Source organism: Quercus lobata, chromosome 5 (genome assembly GCF_001633185.2).
Source record: "Quercus lobata isolate SW786 chromosome 5, ValleyOak3.0 Primary Assembly, whole genome shotgun sequence".
NCBI classification, from domain to species: domain Eukaryota; kingdom Viridiplantae; phylum Streptophyta; class Magnoliopsida; order Fagales; family Fagaceae; genus Quercus; species Quercus lobata.
In genome coordinates, this window is record NC_044908.1 from 86095072 (window position 1) to 86116857 (window position 21786).

The 21786-nt window shown below is 34.3% G+C and overlaps 1 protein-coding gene across 1 annotated transcript; it reads right to left on the reverse strand.

Annotated features, from left to right (window-relative positions):
• Positions 1–13147: 13147 nt before the first annotated feature.
• On the reverse strand, positions 13148–21158 carry LOC115992077 (terminal nucleotidyltransferase 4B-like). Its single transcript, XM_031116122.1, has 8 exons — positions 21052–21158; positions 20794–20874; positions 20268–20327; positions 18695–18745; positions 18249–18346; positions 17911–17959; positions 17424–17468; positions 13148–14128 (listed from the first exon to the last, which is right to left on the reverse strand). The coding sequence occupies exons 3-8, from the start codon at positions 20286–20288 to the stop codon at positions 13610–13612; spliced, it is 783 nt and encodes a 260-aa protein (XP_030971982.1). The 5' UTR covers positions 20289–20327; positions 20794–20874; positions 21052–21158; the 3' UTR covers positions 13148–13609.
• Positions 21159–21786: the final 628 nt, after the last annotated feature.

Consider the following 21786-nt stretch of genomic DNA (forward strand, 5'->3'; position numbering starts at 1 on the left):
AATTTTGGCCTAGTTACACTAGTAGTCCATGTGTTCCAAATCTATTGGACACTGAGAATTCTGCTTCATTTTACTCTTTTGTGCTCTATCGCTACTAGATCGCAAACCCATCAACAACCCCATCATTCCTAATCGTAACCTTCAAAGCAAAACTGAAGCAATCTACCCACCTCCATTGCTTAAAGGGAAAGCACATATGAGTGAAACCAAAAATAGGATGCTTAGTATAAGTTTGTATCCCTGAAATAGTTGCGTTTTTTCCCCCTGTTCTACCAATGTTTAAGCAGGGTAATACTTGTTTGTATATTGTTGGTTATATCAATAAAATCCTATCTTCTATCTCAAAAAAAAAAAAAAAAAAAAAGGAAAAAAGAGTTAACTGAGAAATTTTGTGGTGTGGGTCAAAGATTGAAGGGTAGAAAAGATCAGACCGTTGTTGTTTTGTATGATTTGATTTTTGGGGATTTGGGTCTAAAAGAGATAGTTGATTTACAAACATATCTTGTTGTGGAAGGCCAACCAAAATAAGCAAACTGAGAGATGGCTATGGAGGTGGTGATCGGCAGGTCACGAAAGTTCAAGATTTTTTTTTTTTTGGTCTCTAAATTGTGGTGTTTGGTTACTAAGAAAGTTGGAAAAAAAATTAATTCTTTAAGTTCATCCAAAAATTTAATTTTATTTTTTTGACATGGATTTTTTATTTTTCAAATTGCTTATGTGGCCTTTTTCTTTAGTAACAATTAATATATATATATATATATATATATATATATATATATATATATATATTTTTTAGTAGCCACATGTGTGCTAACCATGCAAACTGTTTGCCACATAGATATTTTCTGTTAGTGACTTAATGGTAAGGACCAAATTGATTGCAAGTTGTCGGGGGCGGTTTTTGTGCGTAGCCACATGTCTTCCATTGGAGGTGTGACTTTGCTAGACCTGGATTTGTTTTGGAGAGTCCAATCTGGAACTTGACATTGGGCCATATAGACCAATGGCTTCTGGTGCATTTTAAGTCTACAAAATAAATAAAGCCCAAAATCTTAGAAGCATGATAATGGTTGAAATAAATGAATAATATATTTAATTGAATAGCTTTTATTAAATGATTAGTTAAACATAATTATTATGTTTATTAAGTGATGTCCAATATTAGAAAGTAATTAATTAAGTGTCATATATCTAGTAATGGGATAAGCCCAAAATAGTCCATATCCAACTACGATTCATGGTTCATGTTCAACATAATAAGGTATGTCTAACAATGGTCTATGTCCAAATAATATATGTCAAATAGTTTGTATCCAGTCGTGGTTTTTGTCCGAATAATATATGTTAATTAATTGATCCAACTGTGATTCATGTCCAAATAATATATGTCCAACAGTAGTTCATGTCCAAATGGTATATGTCCAGCGATGGTTTCATGTCCGAATAATATATGTCTAATAGTGACATGGATTCAATATATATATATATATATATATGTTTATGTATGTATTTATATTTATATATGTTTATTAATGAAACGTTAGTGAATCCATGTTTCTTGAATAGTGAGGTAATATTGAAGTAATTTGCATCCAGCGGTACAATGATAATGAGTTAACATATATTTAATAATATAATTTCAAAGATGGAGAAAACATTGACTTATTTTTTATGTTTCTAACTCTAGTGGTATAGCATCACTTTATTCTTTATATGATTTGTGGCTCCAACTATATAGCGTTAGTGAGCTGATGACATTCCAGTGGTATAATGACATTAGTCAAGTAGTATAATGATAATGAATAAGATATACTTAATAATATAAATTTGAAGATAAAAATATAATCACTTATCTTCATAGTTTGTAGTTCCAGCCGTATAACAGCAGTGGACTTATAACATTTTAGCAGCAAGATAAAATGAGTCCAGTGGTACAATATGATATTATGAGTTCTTTCATGATGAATTCGTGATTGAAAGGGAAAAATGGGTACAACTAGAGGGAGAGAAAATATGTCCAGCCGTGTGCATAGGTTGGTTAAGTTCATCCCCTTTATCATGCACTTAAATGATTTTTCCCATGTAATACTCTTTTAGTTTTTAGTCAAGTATGAGTGACATTACCTTCCATAAGAAGGGCTTTTAATGTTATAAGTTTGTGTCTTTCATAAGAATAGTTTTAATTATTAGAAATGTATGTCTTCAATTCAACTTTAATATGAAGTCTTTGTGCCTTTTAGGAGAAGGGCCTTAGTATTGAAGTTCATGAGAAGGGCTTTTGTAATATGTTCTTGGAAGAGTGTTTGGTATCTTTTAAGATGTATGGAGATAGTAAGAAATATATATGTTTTGTGAGATATGGTGTTTGTAAGATAAATTAGAAATATATGTGAGAAGTATGTATGGATAGTTTGTGAGGAATGTATTTGTAAAATATATAGAAGTATCAAATAGATAATATGAAGGTTAAATAAAGTAAATACATGAGATTATAGCTACTGCTGGAGTGATTTTTTGTGTCATGTCATGGGTTATGTTGCTTTCTAAGAAGAGAGATTTTGTATGAGAAATAAAGGAGTGGAGATGTGTTTTTGGATAGCAAAATAATGAAGTTTTAGAATATTAAAGTGTGGGAGAGATGGGTGGTAGTGTGTGTAATAGGTGTTATCTAAGAAAATAAATTTTGTAAGAGAGATGAAGAAAGATATAGAGATGTTTAGAGATATGGTGGAAAAGTGAATGAAATTTCAGAATATTGAGGATGAGAGAGGGATGGATAGTGTATAATGGTGTGGTGAGTTGTGTGTTGCTTAATACTCTTTATATAGAACCAAGTATGTAACTAAGTTTAAATCAGTTGAAGGGAAAAATCAGCAAATAAGGAAAGGTTTTTAGCAAAACAAGTGATTCCTTAGTTGGTTTTTAGTTTTAGCCAAAAGAAGAAATTCTAAGACTTTAATACTACTGGAGCTACTGTTACAACTGTCAGTCACAGTTGTCAGCTCTATAGCAGTAGCTGCTGCAACAATTGACATTGTTGGATGATGTCATCTGAATGATATCTTCTGCTGGAGGAAAATATTTAGCATTAAATTCATGGTTTGGCTGAAAATGGTAAGATAACATTTATGGGACCTTCCTATTACTGGTACTATAACTGGAGGCTAAGGGATCCTTACTTCTTTTGGTACAGTAAGTAGTTGCTAGGATTGACCATTAATGGGGAAGTGATGTCATTTAAGGACATGTGTCAACTACCTAAGCTTCTATTGAAGCTATTGCAGCAGTTGCTGGAGCTACTGCAACTTCTGCTAGAACTATTGCTGTTTCTGCTGGAGCTGTTGTAGCTTCTGCTAGAGTTAGTGCAATTTCTACTGGAACTATTGCTGGAATTTTTCGGCTAAGTTGCCTCTTTTGGAAAATTATATGTTTAGTTCATGATTTTATTAAAATATAATTTTGGTAAGTAATAAACTAGTTGGTTGATATTTGATGAAGTTTTAGAGATATAATTATGGTCTCTTTGTGTTTTGACCAGATCTTGAAGAGCAAGGAGAGCATTTAATGCTAGATATGAGAAATTAATATAGATTTAGCCATGTTATTAGGATTGATTTAAACGAAAATAATAATATTATTTGTATGAAATAATATAATTGCATTTTTAAACTTATATTATATGATGAACATTAATTTTTATATAAAAAGCACGGAGAGTTTTATCATTTTAAGTGTTATGCATTATAAGAGGCTTACCAGATGCTACCTATTGCATACTGACCCATCAGAGTTCAGGGAATTGGGGAAGACATGCCAAGTAACATGTTTTCTTTTATCAACTTTGAACCACTGGAGCTTTACTGAACATACTTCTTGGTCCTCCAAACCATGACTCCTAAAATTCCCCCAATGAGACTCATGAGCCAAAATTGAGATGATGTGATATGAGCTTGAACCATGGGCTTTGACGTATTTTTGTATAAATATGGGCTCTTTTGGGCTTTAAAAGAGATTATCCCAAAATTCATGAGAATGTTGATGTGGTGTGGGTTGCCAATGAAATAAAACCATGTGGCATGAAAAATTTGTCCTCAACATTCAGCCCCCCGAGTGCATAGACTTGCTTTGCAAGGGCTTGTCTCACAAGGGCTTGCTTTGCAAGGGCATGCACGAGTGAAGACATTACTTGGAGACTTTGTGAATGACCAAATCCAAGGTTGTTGGCCATTGGAGATGATGTGCTAGATTTGATAGGAACTTGCTGATAGTACTACTGGAATAATAAGATAGGTGCTATTGGACATGTGGGCTGTATTGGCTGTCTTATAGGGTACAACAGTCGCAGACTAATGTAGCTGAAACTTCCATAGATGGAGCAGTAGTTTTTATTGAATATTTAGTTGTAGCCCCCAGAATTGGAATCCTTTGGATCATAAATCAAGCCCCCAAGTGTAGAGAGATGTTGGATGAACGTAGATTTGGCTGAAGAGCGTCATCATTTTCTTGTAGCAAATAGATGAGTTAAAATCTTCCAATGATGATAATGAATAAGATGCTGGATATTGAAATCAATAATCTAAATATCTCCTCCAACCAGCGAAGAGAAGTTGTGAACGGCTAGAGTTTATTCTGTTTGTCCAGGTAGGCTGCTAGATATGTTATCATTTTCTGCTGGAGCTAGCTTTTCTTGGGTTGAATAAGTGGTTCCTCATTCTTGGTGGCTTTGTGAATTGCTAAATGTAATGATAATAATTGGGAGCACCGGATCTCCATCTCTTTGTTGGAAGCTTCTAGAAAAGTATGGCTGATATGAGTTCTAGTGATAAAATAGTATGAGCTAGATTTGCTACAAGTATCATTGTTGAACCGTTGGCTATTTCTTCTTAGCTGCATGAGCTTTGTTAAATAATTTGCCATGGGCTTGAACCATGGGCTTTTATTATGGGATTGAATATACCATTGATATAATAACTTTACCATGGACTTGAATCATGAGCTTTTAAAATATTGCCAAGTTGTATTGGACTTTTGATAAGATATTGCCAAGCATTATTGGGCTTGGGCTTTGATAAATAATTTGCCATGGGCTTGAACCATGGACTTTGATTATGGGATTAAATTCCATTGATAAAATAGTTTTGCAATGGACTTGAATCATAGGCTTTTATTATTTAGTATAATTATAGAATAAATAATTAGTCTAACAATATAGTTTTCCATGGGCTTTTGACAAATGTGTGCCATGGGTTTGTAAAATAAATGTAATACCCATAGGTCTCAAATATGACTTATATGGCCTTTAAATGTTAGTAGTAACACAAGTTCATAATTGCCATGGGGTTTAAGATAATTATCATGGGATTTTGATTATTATAATCATTGAATAAGTAATTACTTTCATAATATAATTTTCTATGGATTTTTATAAATATTTTTCATGGGTTTGTAAAATAAATAAAATTGCCATGGGTTTTGAATATAATTTCTATGGGCCTAATTATTAGTGACACACACTCACATTTCTCCATGGGCTTGATATATGTTTGCCATGGGTTTTGGAAAAATGAATGGTATTATTACATAAGATAGATAATATGGTATAAATATTTGTCATGATTCATTAGCTTATATACTTGTTAGGAAATTTAATTTGTCAAAGGTTATTAGCTTTGGACTTTAAGTATAATGCGTCTGTTTAAAAAAAAAAAAATCTATTTTGCCAAAGATTATTAACTTTGGACTTTGAGTAAGATATGATATTTTTGTAAAGTGATTTTGGATTTTTTGAAATGATGGTTTTGCCAAAAATAATACTTGGGCTCTTTGTATACTGTAATATTTTCCAAGTATTAATAACCTTGGGTTTTTGATAAAATAGAGCTAAGTAGTTAGCTTAGACTTTTGATAAAATAGTTCCAAGTAGTTAGTTTGGGGTTTTGATGTTGCTAATAAGAATTAGGCTTTTTTGATGTTGCCAGCGAGAACTGGACTTTTGATGTTGCCAATGAGAATTGGGCTTTTATTGTTACTAGCGAGAATTGTGCTTTTGATATTGCCAATGAGAATTGGGCTTTTGATATTGCCAATGAGAATTGGGCATTTGATGTTGCCAATAAGAATTGGGCTTTTTTTGATGCTGTCAGCGAGAACTAGGCTTTTGATAAATAAATTGACATGGGTTTAAATCATGGGCTTTAATTATGGATTTGAATTCCAGTGATAAAATAAATTCGCCATGGGTTTAAACCATGTGTTTTGATTATGGGATTGAATCCCATTGATAAAATAGTTTTGCCATGAACTTGACACATGGGCTTTTTAAATAGTGCCAAGTATACGTTGTCTTGGGCTTTGAAGGGAAGAGATTTGTGCATTGGGCTCATAGGGCCAGTTTTGAGCTTTGCCAAGCGTTGAAGAAAAAATAGGGCAAAATATATGGTTTTTGGGCTTAATGTTAATGGTTTATATCGTGACCCAATTTGGTAATGAGATAGTAAATATTTGTGGACTAATTTGGTGATGGGATGAGAAATATTTATGGGGGCTATTTGAGTATTTTGGTGAGTGGATAAATAGGATCAAATAGGCATGTGTATATTTTTATGCTATTGGATAGGAATAATTTAGGAGGGCATTAAGTGTTTTTGTTCGGAATTTATCTGATTGAACCGCTAGAGAAGAAAATTGATTGTCCAACAATAGGAATGATTTCAGTTGAAGAGGTCCCTCTTTTTATACTGAAGTGATGGATACAAATGGGCTTGTTTGGTAGCATGATGGTTTACTACTTACGAGGTCACCTATTGTAGAAAAGATAAATATGTCCAATGGTAAGAGAAGTTTCTACTGCTGGAGCCCCCTATGCCTAGGATAATGGGTAATAATAAATTATTCCAACAAAAAGAGGGGTTTCTAGCCTTCTGCTGTTGATGTCATTTATGGTTGGAGAAATGAATATGTCCAGCGATAAGCGGGGTTTCTACCGCTGGAGCCCCTTATGGCTGGGATTATTGATAATAATAATTTATTCCACCAAAAGGTGATGTTTATGTTGATGAGAAACTCTATTGTGGAACTTTGAACCTCTTTTATTTATTTATTTATTTTTTTGCTGCTACCACTGGATCTTTTTTTAGGGATAAGAGCTTTTTTCTTTTCTTCACCTCATGGGGGCTATAAGCTTAGAATAAGAGGGTTGCAAGCCTTGGGGTAGCTCAAATAGTTGAGAGATAGGTGGCTTGGCATTTCAAAAAACATCTTGAACATAATAATGTCATGACTCAGCTCCACGAGCTACTGGATCAAGAGATATTGAGCGTGTGATATGTCAGAGTTGAGATCTCTATCATGAAATGTGATTCTAGACTCTTGGAGGCATGATAAGGCTACACTTTATGACTCCTCAGTGGAGTTGCCAGAATGTCGGAGGTGGTTTTTGCACGTAGCCACATGTCTTCCACTAGAGGTATGACTTTGCTAGACCTAGATTTGTTTTGGGGATTCAAATTCGGAACTCGACAATGGGCCGCATAGACCAATGGCCTCTGGTGCATTTTAAGCCTACAAAATAGATAAAGTCCAAAGTCTTAAAAGCATGATAATGGTTGAAATAAATGAATAATATATTTAATTGAATAGCTTTTATTAAATGATTAGTTAAACATCATTATTATGTTTATTAAGTGATGTCCAATATTAGAAAGTAATTAATTAAGTGTCATATATCCAATAATGGGATGGGTCCAAAATAATCCATATCCAGCTGCGGTTCATGATTCATGTTCAACATAATAAGGTATGTCTAGCAATGGTCTATATCCAAATAATGTATATCAAATAGTTTGTATCCAGTCATGGTTTATGTCCGAATAATATATGTTAATTAGTTGGTCCAGCTGTGATTCATGTCCAACTAATATATATCCAGTGGTAGTTCATGTCCAAATGGTATATGTCCAGTGGTGGTTTTATGTCCGAATAATATATGTCTGATAGTGACATGGATTCAATTTATTAATATATATGTTTATTAATGAAGTATTAGTGAATCCATGTTTACTGAATAGTGAGGTAATATTGAAGTAATTTGCATCCAGCGGTACAATGATAATGAGTTAACATATACTCAATAATGTAATTTCAAAGATGAAGAAAACATTGACTTATCTTTTATGTTTCTGACTCCAGTTGTACAACATCACTTTATTCTTTATATGATTTGTGGCTCCAGCCGTATAACATTAGATAGCTAATGACATTCCAGCGATATAATGACATTAGTCGAGTGGTATAATGATAATGAATAAGATATACTTAATAATATAAATTTGAAGATAAAAATATAATCACTTATCTTCACAGTTTGTAGCTCCAGCAGTGTAACAGCAGTAGACTTATAACATTTCAATAGCATGATAAAATGAGTTCAACGGTATAATATGATATTATGAGTCCTTTCATGATGAATTCATGATTGAAGGAGAAAAATGGGTGCAACTAGAGAGAGAGAGAATATGTCCAGCCGTGTGCATAGGTTGGTTAAGTTCATCCCCTTTATTATGCACTTAAATGATTTTCCCCATGTAATGCTCTTTTAGTTTTTAGTCAAGTATAAGTGATATTACCTTCCATAAGAAGGGCTTTTAATTTTATAAGTTTGTGCCTTTCATAAGAATAGGTTTAAGTATTAGAAATGTATGTCTTCAATGAGAATGACTTTAATATAAAGTCTTTGTGCCTTTTAGGAGAAGGGCCTTAGTATTGAAGTTCATATGTCTTTCATGAGAAGGGCTTTTGTAATATGTTCTTGGAAGAGTGTTTGGTGTCTTTTAAGATGTATGGAGATAGTAAGAAATATATATATATATATATATATATGTGTGTGTGTGTGTGTGTGTGTGTGTGTGTGTGTTTTATGAGCTATGGTGTTTGTAAGATAAATTAGAAATATATGTGAGAAGTATGTATGGATAGTTTGTGAGGAATGTATTTGTAAAATATATGGAAGTATGAGATAGATAATATGAAGGTAAAATATAGTAAATACATGAGATTATAACTACTGTTGGAGTGGTTTTTTGTGTTATATCATAGGTTATGTTGCTTTCTAAGAATGGAGATTTTGTATTAGAAATAAAGAAGGAGATGGAGATGTGTTTTTGGCCAGCAAAATGATGAAGTTTCAGAATATTAAAGTGTGGGAGAGATGGGTAGTAGTGTGTGTAATAGGTGTTATCTAAGCAGATAGATTTTGTAAGAGAGATGAAGAAAGATATGGAGATGTTTAGAGATATGGCGGCAAAGTGAATGAAGTTTCAGAATATTGATGATGAGAGAGGGATGGATAGTGTATAATGGTGTGGTGAGTGGTGTGTTGCTTGGTTCTCTTTATATAGAGCCAAGTATGTAACTATGTTTGAATTAGTTGAAGGGAAAAATCAGCAAATAATGAAAGGTTTTTGGCAAAACAAGTGATTTCCTTAGTTGGTTTTTAATTTTAGCCAAAAGAAGAAATTCTGAGACTTTAATGCTGCTGGAGCTGCTGTTACAGTTGTCAGTCACAGCTATCAGCTTAACAGTAGTAGCTACTACAGCAGCTGACATTGCTGGATGATGTCATTTGAATGATATCTTCCGCTAGAGGAAAATATTTAGTATTAAATTCATGGTTTGGATGAAAATGGTAAGATAACCTTTATGGGACCTTCCTATTACTAGTACTGCAGCTAGAGGCTAAAGATCTTAGCTTAAAATTGTAGAATTTTTTTTATGGGATCCTTACTTCTTTTGGTACAGCAAGTAGTTGCTGGGATTGACTATTAATGGGGAAGCGATGTCATTTTAGGACATGTGTCAACTACCTAAGCTGCTACTGGAGCTATTGTAGCTGTTGTTGGAGCTACTGCAGCTTTTGTTAGAGTTGTTGCTATTTCTGTTGGAGCTGTTGCAGCTTCTGCTGGAGTTAGGGCAATTTCTGCTGGAACTATTGCTGGAATTTTTTGGCTAAGTTGCCTCTTTTGGAAAATTATATGTTTAGTTCTTGGTTTTATTACACTATAATTTTAGTAAGTAATAGACTAGTTGATTGATATTTGATGAAATTTTAGAGATGCAATTATGGTCTCTTTGTGTTTTGACCAAATCTTTGAGAGAAAGGAGAGTACTTAATGCTAGATATGAGATATTAATATAGATTTAGCCATATGCTTGGGATTGATTTAAATGAAAATAATAATATTATTTATATGAAATAATATAATTGCATTTTTAAACTTATATTATATGATGAACATTAATTTTTATGTAAAGAGTATGGAGAGATTTATCATTTTAAGTGTTATGTGATATGAGAGGCTTACTAGATGCTACCTATTACACACTAACCCGTCAGAGTTCAGGGAATTGAGGAAGACATGCCAAACAACATGTTTTCCTTTATCAACTTTGAACCACTAGAGCTTTACTGAATATACTTTTTGGCCCTCCAAACCACGACTCCCGAAATTCCCCTGATGAGCTTGGATCATGAGCCAAAAATGAGATGATGTGCTATGAGCTTGAACCATAGGCTTTGACGCATTTTTGTGTAAATATGGGCTCTTTTGGGCTTTAAAAGAGATTATCCCAAAATTCATGATAATGTTGATGTGGTGCAAGTTGCTAATGAAATAAAGTTATGTGGCGTGAAAAATTTGTCCTCAACACAATTTAAAAGTAACATGGACCAAATTGACTGTTACCAAAATGTAGGAATCAAATTGACTATTACCCCAAAATATAGAGACCAAAATAGTATTTTCGCCTAATTTTTTTTAGCTCTGAAAATGGATTTTGAAAATTTTCCATTATAAAGAAAAGAAATAAAAATAACGAGAAAATTTTCAATAAATTTACAGAGTGAAGAGGAGGGTTACGGCTAAATCCAGAATTATTTTTTAAATTAAGAATAATTTTCAATAAAAAATTAAAAAAAGAAAAATAATATAATTAGAATTAAATAGTTTAAGGCATAATCAATTATGTATAATTTTTCCAATAGGTTCTCCAATAGAATTCACACAATAAAATACAATTTGTATTTTCTTTTTAAAAAACAAATAAATTCAATTCAAGTAAGTGTTATCTATGTGGAAGCCTTTTTGTATTACCTAGCCGGGAAAATTCTTAGGTATTTTTGAAGTACAAAAAAATGATACTCTTACCTCTCACATTTACGGTTTTATGGTGGATCTCACTATAAATTTAATTAGTAGACTTCACCATGAATGAAAAAACAAAGCACTATTTTCTATGCCCCAAAAGTACTTAAGAATTATCTTTTAGCCGATGGTATTGTACTCAAGTTTTACCCAATAAATTAACTTATAGTTTTAAATGTAACAAATTAATCATAGTCCTCCATTATCTACTCATAAAAAACTATATGCTTGAAATAATAATATATATATATATATATATATTAGTGTTATAATATTTAAAAGTGATATATAAATAAGTGTTTGTATTTTTTCTTAAAGAAAGAAGTAAGGTAATGTGTAATAATATTTAAAATGAGACAGAGATAGTATCTTAAGTTTTAGGCTCAATGGAGAAGAGAAAGAAAAAGCCTAAAACTTAAGAACATTAAATTACTCTTTTAACCAGGCTGTAAATTACTTTTTTTAACTAGTTTATGTTTTTTAAATTAAAATTATTTAACTAAAATATAATGGTATTTTAGAGAGTTTAAAAATTTGTATGAGAGTATTTTAGTACGCAAAATATTAAAATCCAAACAAAGAATCATAATGGTATAGATAGAGTAACAAATTAAATCATATATATATGAGTGGGGCAATGGGCACTTCATTTAAAATTAAATAAAATAAAGAGTACAAGAAATTTAAGAACCTAAAATTGTTTTCTATAAAACCAAAAAAAAAAAAAAATCAAAAAGAAGGGAGAAGAAAAAGAAACACATTAACACCTTTAAAAATAAATTAAAAAATAAAAAACTAAACTAAACTAAACAATGAAAAAAAAAAAAAGGTGTCAACCTCTTGACAAGGGAAAAATTAAAGGAAAAAATGGCAGAAAAAAGAAAAAAAAAAAAAAAAAAGCTTCATGTTATTAATGTTGGCAGTGACCAATGGTCATTTTAGTCCAAATTTTTGCAGTCCATTTTCTCTCCATTTTGGGGAGATTGAGTTTTGATAGGTCTAAAGAGAAAACAGTCGAGTCTCACCATTTTCTTCCCATTTTACCAAACACCCCTCTGACTTATTTTCTCTCTTATTTTACACACTACTTTTTCCATCTTCCCCTAAATCATCCCAACTAAATATACCCTAAACTATGGAGCAACCTAGACAGCCTCCACCGAGATCCGAGATTACATTTACAAAACAAGGGGGCCTAAAACCTAGAATGAAACTTCCAATGATAGGGTATTTACAATACCACTTTGCACATGAGCAACATGCCTAGCTTCGCGATTAACCTAACTGAAAGAAACACTCTCATGAGAATTAGATACAAGCCTAACCGAGTTACAAAATTACAAAGTTTTCAAGGAATCTGGTTTGCCCAAGATTTGATGGCCTCAATGCAGATTTTGGAATCTCTCAATGACTAATCTCTAGGCTAAATTGCTGGTTGTTAATTGGAGAGCCCAAAGGATGGTATTAGCCTTTGCTTGAACAGAGATGATGATGTATACTTTGATCATGCAAACACGAAGTCCCTCTCCAATGACCAATCCCTGGCTACCACCGCCATGCAAAAAAAATTGTCAACAATTGCATCACAATTAATTATGAAATTTGTTGTGAAATTGATGTTAAATTGTTCGGAACATAGCAATTCTCATGTTCAATATAAATTATGGAACCGGCTTTAGGTTGAATGCATGGGAGCACTAGATCCATTCAGAGAATAGGAGGGAGAAACCAAATCAGATGTGCACTCCTTGCTTCGAAAACCAAATTACAACTGCTTGAAGTATCTAGTCATTTTGCAAAATAAATTTCCTGAAGAATCATAAAAGGCACCATATTAATGAAGACAAACATTTAGAAATTTAAAAGAATATTAATCTAATATATATATATATATATATATATATATCTTATCCTCCATTACTCGAGTTAAACTACAGGGGCCTACAAAAGGTGATTAATCAGCATTCTTGCCCCCATTTCGCTTGGGAAGGAAAATATTTCCATCTCCCCAAGGTTCAACGTCTCTCCATTACACCAGTTTTTTAGCAGAAATAAAATGAAAGAGTTTATTATTTAACAGCACATATTACATTACTGAAACTGTTTTAACAGTTACAGACTTCCGTCAAATTCCATTATTTGACGTCAACTTTGTCCAGGTGACAGGATTAGCCCATAATTCAGAATAGCTACAGGCTCAGTTTGCACCTTTGACTGCGGCGGACATGAATTCATCCTTGAGTTCAGCCCCAAATAGTGTTGATGTTGTGTTCTCTACAGTTGCCGCAAAAGTCAACTAATTGACATTCACAGCTCATCAAACATTTGGAGGATTGCAATGAACCACTTGCAGTGGATGTAAAAACCAGATTTTGCAGGACCTTCCAGAGATAAAAGCATGAAAAAAATTTCTATCTACTCCATGGAGACCCACCAACATAATGGCCATAACCATTGGAGCTCCTACCAACGACAGAATGAGACGAATCACGGTTATGCCTCCAACGTTTCTTCTTCACCCCTTTCTCTTTCCTTGAGCCATTTTCTTCATATCTGACCTTCCCCAATTCACCCCCATTCTCTTTTGCCTTCTTATTAGTCTTCTCTTTTGAAGAAGCTTTCCTCTTCTTTCCTGAGGAACGTGAACTTTCCCCGGCCATGTAATTTCCCCGTGGCAGCGGTTCTTCTTCATCACCTAATTGCCAATTGCACAAAATCTCTTGCTGCTCTCCATATTGGTGTTGTAATGGCTCGCCAGCTCCAGGAAGCAGACTGTTAAAGGTTACATCCCCATTAGACCCTCCTTTGCGCTCCAGCAAGACAGGGTCTGGTCTAATTATAGTACCAAGAATGCTTCTGTTAGGGCCTAGGTCCATGATGATCTTAGGATTTGTCAATGTTGTGAAAGCCATTGCAAAAGCCGATCGAATCTGTGACAGTGGTTTTCAATCAGAATCTTGATATGCCAACTTTTATTAATTTTTTTTTTTTCCTTTTCTTCTATTCTATATATCTGTTGTACATGTATATATGTATGTGCCTGTGTGTGTATTGTCCAACTTAAAGCCCCAGTAATAGATCATAAAACAGAAGGTATATAAAAAAAGGGAATATAATTACTGTAGGAAACAAATCAATTAGATGGGTTTTCCTTAGTTACATGCCCTAATAGTTAAGCCTTGGGAAAAGAGATTAAAATACAGGATTGCCATATCCAACAGATCATATTTAGTCCAACTATCTTAAGATGCTTAACATTATATGTCCACGTGAACAAAAGAGGCCAATTACGTTTACAAGTTTCCTGCAACTTGCAGGTGGATACCTGCTATATGAACTGTGGTGGGACCAAAGGGGTGGTTTGGTTTTTAAGTGTCAATTTTGGATTTGCAAATGTCCTTTGTGGGAATCACATTAATGCTATTCCACATAGTCATTCCAATTTTTTTAGCTATCTGGCTGACTCAACACAATTAAACATACAAGAAGACTGCAAACAGTCGAAAGGAAATTGGACTAGAAGATGCACTTATGGCTCTTGCCCCAAAGCTTCAAGTGGTGCTAACCAACATATCTCCTCACACATCCCAGGGCTCTATGGCAAAGAGCAATATACATGACCAAGGAAGTTCACAGTCTGAAGATGTGCCCATGCACAAACTCTTTTTGTTTCTTTTTATTGGTAAATTACAACCCAATGACAATGAGTTTTAAACCCAGGACCTCACCCTTCAACTAATTATTAGAGCATTCACAATGAACTCAAAAAGCCAAAAATTTCCATATTTTGATCAGCCAAATCCATTTTTCAGTCTCCAACCAACTTTAGCAATTCAATAGATTATTGAAAAGCTAAAGTAACTCAACAGCATTGTTCAGTACTGTAACTTTGCTAAATAATTTTCCACCCATTTTCTATTTCCTTCAAGAGAAAGATCTCTCTCTCTCTCTCTCTCTCTCTCTCTCTCTCTCTACATACATACATACATACATACATACATATATATATATATATATTAATCAAGCGCCACTACAAGGAGCACCACCACCGCATGCTTGAGGCTAGGGGTGGCAAAATAAGCCCAAACCCATTTGCCCACCTAAACCCGCCCACTCTAATTGAACCCAAACCCACCCAATTATTAGTTGGGTTAAATGGGCATCAACCCAATTAAACCCAATAATTATTGGGTTTTAACTAAAAACCCATTGAGCCCCATTTTTAACCCAAATTCAACCTACCCTTTCCATAAAAATAAATAAATAAATAAATTAAAAACTCCAGACATTGTTTTCATTTTCTTGGCTTCCAAACACTTCTCTCTCAAACCCATTCAAACCAAAACCCTCTCTTTCTCTCTCCGCTCCTACATCCATGTCGTCCTTCAAACCCCAACCACCAAAACCACAACCAGAACAAGAAGAAGAAGAAGAAGATGAATCCTCCAAACCTCAGAGCAAGAAAGCCGCGAAGCTTGAGAAGCTAAAAAGCCGCCAGGAAGCCGCCGTGGCCTCTGGCGTTCAATCGCTTTCGATGGAGGATCTGCTCGCCGACAATTACGGTGACGTTCCAATTTTGGACCTCCAGTCGAAGGTCGCTCCCAGTACCAGGGTCTGGACCGAGATCTGCAAGTTGGTTGAGCAGTTGAACGAACAATAGCTTCTTGTTCTTCGTTCTCCGATCAACATCAAAATCAAACTTCTTTGATAGGGTTTGTGATTTGTTTTCTTTTTCTCTTCTTTTTTCCTCTTAAAAGCAATCTCTCTCTCTCTCTCTCTCTCTCTTAATTCTTTACTTTAGCTATGGATTTCGGTGTGGTTTCAAAATCGGAAACTGAGGTTGGTGAGGTTGTGGAGAAAGATCCGACTGGATGATACGTTTGGGTATGAGATTCACAATCTCTTTTTGCTGTTTGTTTGCCAAGAAAATTAGGTGCAAAAGATTTTTTATTTTTTATTTTTTGAGAAACAGGTGCAAAATATTGAACGTAGAAATTTGAGTTTTTCACTTTAGGGCATTTTGATAATTTTGATAATTGGGTGGGTTGGGTTGAGTTTGGATTAGAAGTAATTAGTTAAATGAGTTTTAATTGGGTAAATGAGTTTTAAATACCCAACCCAATTATGCCCACCCCAAACCCACCCATTTGACACCCCTACTCGAGGCGCAGATTGCCACTGAAGCCACCAGTGTAAATGATGGATTGAAATGGCACTTCGATGATTATGAAGACAACAATGCCAATGGCTTAGAAGCCACAGCTGCTGCCAAGAATGGCAAGGCAAGCTGAAGGTGACCATGGTTGAAGCTGCAGCGAGGATTGAGGATTTGGGCGCAGCGCATGTGCCTGTGGTTGAAGCTGGCCTTTCTCTCTCTGAATTCCAAGGGGGCTTGCTTGAAGGTGGAAAAAAAAGGGCTTGGACGAATCTGTTTAGTATTTGGCTGAATTTGTGTAGCTAAGATTCTTGAGTTTTGGTCTTTGTTTGGGGCTTTTGTATTTGATTAGTAAATGGATTCGATGATTTGTGTTTAAGTTTTGTATTTTGGAATTTTGGGATGAGATTCCATGGGTGAGTTTGGATGGAGCTGGTGAAGAAAATTGTGGATATGCAAATAATATTACTTTTTGGTAAAGAAAGAATAAAAAATAAAATTTTAGTAGTATAGATAAATAATAGAATTTGTTGGGGAGTGTATTTAAAAAGGTAGGTAGATAAAGTATAAAAAAATGACTTCAATGAAAAAATTTAGCTAGAAATTTGTTTAGTTCATTTGGAATGCTCTTACAAAAGAGGCATCAGTTGAGCTATAGCTCATTGGCTACACACAACAGAAACGCAGTAAATTTAAGTACTCCCACCAATCCACAACTTTTAGAAAAATTACACAAGGAGACTGAATGCAGGCTAACATTGAAATAATCATATAAAACCCAGTGAGACCTTGAGATTTGTTGTGCTATTTTTCTCCTATATACATATAGAAATTTTCAGAACAAAACTAGTGGATTCTCTTTTGCCTATCGGCTGGCTTTATTTGTGGCAAGAGAACTAGAATCCTACCCTGAGATTAGATCTTATGCTAATACAACTGAAAACAGGCTGTACATTAAACAACAAAATTTTTATTTAATGCACTCAGCTGCAAAAGCACCAGGAATACGGAATACCACATGAACATTGAGTAAGCCAAAGAAGAAGACATTAACGATTTGTGGAACAAACCTGGAAGTAGTTAAAGGAGTTCTTCCCAATATCATTCTCAGGTGCCTACATTTCAAAAGAAAATAAAATCCAGTCAATTAAACTACAGAGGTAAAAAAATGGAATCTATACAACAAGGGCCATGTCTAGTTTTTTATTTAATAGTTGTTCTGAACCCCATTACAGCATTTTGCAACAGGATACAGAAACGCGAGACCATCATTGCACTGAAGAAGCAAAATGACTCAGATTATTCTTTGGTAGTCAAACACACTCCTTTGGGGAAAAAAGTGTAAAATTAGGGCCAAGGTGAACCCAGTTTTTCCTGAGGTCTGTTCAGGAAATTCAAACAAGCATTAGGGCATAAACACCCAATCTACCAAAAGCAGTGAAACCGCAAATCAAGAAAAATCACAATGATGCACAGTTCTTTATTTGGCTATGCTTTTTGACTTCCCAAACAGCCCTTGCATTATTAACATAAACAAATCAGAATCTGCAAAACAACCTGTGGGTCCTCAATTGCGAGTAGAAATGGCCGTCCTTTATTTGTGAACCTAATCAAAGAGAGGAAAAATTCAAATACTTATTAATATTGTTGCCATTGTAACTTGAGAAGGAATATAAAACTCGCTTCACCACGAAGGCCCTTATTCAATTTAGTGCACGTTTCGATAGCATTTATGGCTGGTGTTTGTGCATTTTACTGAAAAAATGTGGGTCCCATGGCACTATTCACAGACCCACAAAAGTCATCCAAACACTGCACTATTCACATATTTAAAAATTATTTTGCTAAATGTTTTCAGTTTTCAGCAAATAAGCGGTATCTAAACATACCCTTACCCTTTGTTACTCTTCAAGAAAAAGGTTTCTGCCCCTTTGCAAGATACACCAACATCTGAAGTGTTCAATTTGCGTCCATAGAAATCAAAAAAGTGTACCTAGTTTCCATAAAAAAAAAATACATATGAGAAAATAGAAATGCACAAGGTTTCACTTTTCTTTTCTTTTCTTTTTTTTTTTTTGGGGGGGGGGGGGGGGGGGGGGATGTCCCTAAAAGGCTAAAATGAAGGTCCAATCCACAAAATATAAACCACGGGTATGATATACAAAAAAGCAATCCATCTGAGGACCTAAATTACATTTTTCACATAGCGAATACAAGTAACTGTAGCAGCCCAAACTAGTTAGGATAAGGGCAAACTGAGCTGACTTGAGCACACAATACAAGAACAGGACCCTGAAAAATAAAAGACGAATATAAAAATAGCTTCTCTAGAAATACATACCAAAAGGATTCCCAAGTTGTGTTCTGGAGCAGCTTGGGACTTGGGGAGAGACTATAGCACAAAATGTAGATGTAGTCAAAACAACAGCATTAAAATTTATCATAGTGCTGAACATTAAATAGGAATTAGAGCATTCACAGCAGTGTAGCTATAATGCTATATTGCTAAAATTTAGCTCCACAAACACAAAAAAAAGCTTACAGCAGTGGAGCCATAGTTAAAAAATTTAGATGAATTGCTACAGTGCACATCTATAGATAGATGTGCACTGTAGCTTGGCACAAAAAAAAAAATTAATTTTTTATTTTACATTCACACTACTTTATCTATTTTTTATTCTTTCTTGCTTTTCTTCTCTCTCCGTGTCTCTCTCCCTCTCCATCTCTTCTTTCTTCCTGCTAGAACATTCTCAAGCCCTCTCTCTCTGGCCTCCATGGATGAAACCTTCAAGTAGTGCCTCCTTCTCTCATGGCCACAGTCGCCACCACCAACAGCGGTGGTGATTTCTTATCTTTCTATCTCTCAAACCCAGACCCAAATGGCTCGATCTCCTCTCTAAACCGTCAGTCCTGAAAAGCTAAAGCCAAGGACACCAACAGCGGTGGTTTCCTCCTATTCTACTACAACGAGAAAAGGATTATCAAAAAAAAGAAAAGAAAAGAGTACAATGAGAAAGTAATTTACCCCTTTTATTAATCTGTTCTCCGAATCTGCAACAGTGGGATTTTGGGTCTGTTGGTTCTTCTGGGTTTCACTTTTGCTGTGTTTTCCGATTTGGTTGTGTTGATTTTTCTGCTTTTTTTTTTTTTTTTTTTCTTCTTCACTGGGTTTGATGGGCACGACGGGGTTGTGGTTGTACAGTGATTTTTATGGGATTGATGGCTGTTGCGGTGGTGTGTTGGTAGTTGAATGAAATATTATTTTATTGTAGATGTTTTTGTGGTTAGTGTGATATATTATTTTATTGTAAGACATATATTATTTTATTGTAATGTTTATATTATTTTATTGTGTTAAAAGCTAAAATAGATCCACTGCTGCAGCATGTGTATAGGTAAAATAGATAAAGTAACTTTTGGTGGAGCTAAATTGCTAAAAATTTAGCTCCACTGCTGTGGATGCTCTTAATACTTTACAAGGGAACAGTGCATATAATGGTTTTCATCTATGGCATGATGCAAGCCAAAAACATAATTCATTTGGGGGAGGGAAGGGAAGGACAAAGAAAGATACACATGGAAAGGTATTTGATGAAATTGAATAATTCTGAGCACTAGAAAGCAATTTCTGTAGCACAATGCCTATAATAATTTTTTCTGCCCTGGGTGAAGAGAGAAAATGGTGTGGGGTGGGGAGTGCATTTCCAAAAAGGGAACAGGTAAATCATATGCAGCACAACTCAGCAGAAACAAGATGACAATGAATGTACAGAATTGTAAATAGCAAAGGTTCTTGATAACAATTCTTAAATGTTGTCCATGCATCTCACAAATCAAGCTAATAGTTGTAAATAGCATGCTTTCAAAGCTACAATATTATTGAACATTTTAATGCAGATTTTGGATGAACTCACCTGCAACATTGCCATGAGCATAGCAAGGAGTGCATAAGAACCTATTCCTCCAGAATATACCTGCACACTTAAGAGGATACTTAACATGGGTAGACTAGAAAGGAAGATCATTTTGACCCAAAAAAATGATATTATGCTCCATTTGTTTTCTTGTGTTTGCCTGCGACTTTAAAAATGATCCCAAACACTTTTTGTTATTTTCCATTCACAGAAAATCATTGATATCATGTAGGCACAGTAGTGGCAAAGGTGGTGGTGGTTACAATGGTGGCAGTAACAGCGGGTGGTGGCGACAACTTGGTGTGGTGGTGATAATGGTTGCAGTGATAGTTGTGCCAATAGTGGTAATGGAGGCGGCACTAAGGAATGGAGGGGGGTTATGGGCACAAATGGATGGCAGAAAACAGTCTATTGATTAAGATTTTATGTCATGCCAAACACCAGAAAATGAAAACATTTTCAGGAAAATGTTTTCCACCAAACAAATGGAGTGTTACAATTACAAGACAACAGTAGAAAATCATACCTCATTCAGTTCCCGTTGTTGCAAAAATACTTTCAAGATCAAACACAACGGCCTTAACGGAGGACACTTTGACAAGGCATCCTAGATCAAACACAACGGCAAACAGCCACAAGCGTGCGTTACATTTTCCAAAATAACATACTTCATGAGCACTGCCTTCTATAAAAGAATATCAATTGACCTCATAATAAACATAGCATCACTAATTGCAATTAAGAATGGATGTTAGGACTGAAGATGTCACATAATGCAACCAACCTTAATAAATACAGCAGCTAAAGGTCCATTTTGCACATCAAAACTGCAGACCAAGAGAGAATTGATTTAAAATCATCATGATTGCAAATTTCTAGTAAAATCTGTCATTATAAGATGAGTACAATGGGAAATATGGTGAATATGCTTTATACCACAGTCTCATTGTTATTCAAAATCAATAGTAGATTTTTACAATTAATGCAAATTACCCTACTTAAAGCTCATAACAGTTGTTTCCATTTGATAATTCTCAAATCTCTTTCAGCTAGAAGTCCAAAAAGATATTTTTCTCCTTTCTTTTATCTACACAAATAATTAAATTCAAATAATAGAATTACATGAGTAGAAGTAGTAGAGAACAATTAGGGAGACTACAAAGTATGGTTTTAGATAGGATATAATGGCCAAAAATACCACATATGGCTAAACCTGTTTAGTTGATGAAGATTAATAGCCGGCCACAATCTGATCAGAATTTAGGCTTAGATGAGTAGAGTTGTAATTAAATTCATATGTCCACATGTAATTAGTTATAACTAGCCATGGTCCCACGCGATGTGCGGATAATGATTTAAGCTGTTATATGAAAAACTTATATAGAATATCCAAAATATTTTAAAGTAATAACATGAAGAGATTTTTGTTAAATTAATGATGTAATACAAAATTAAGGGGATGGAGAATTTAAACAATAGGGAAAAAGTTACATAAATTAGAAATTAGTTATTATGTGGT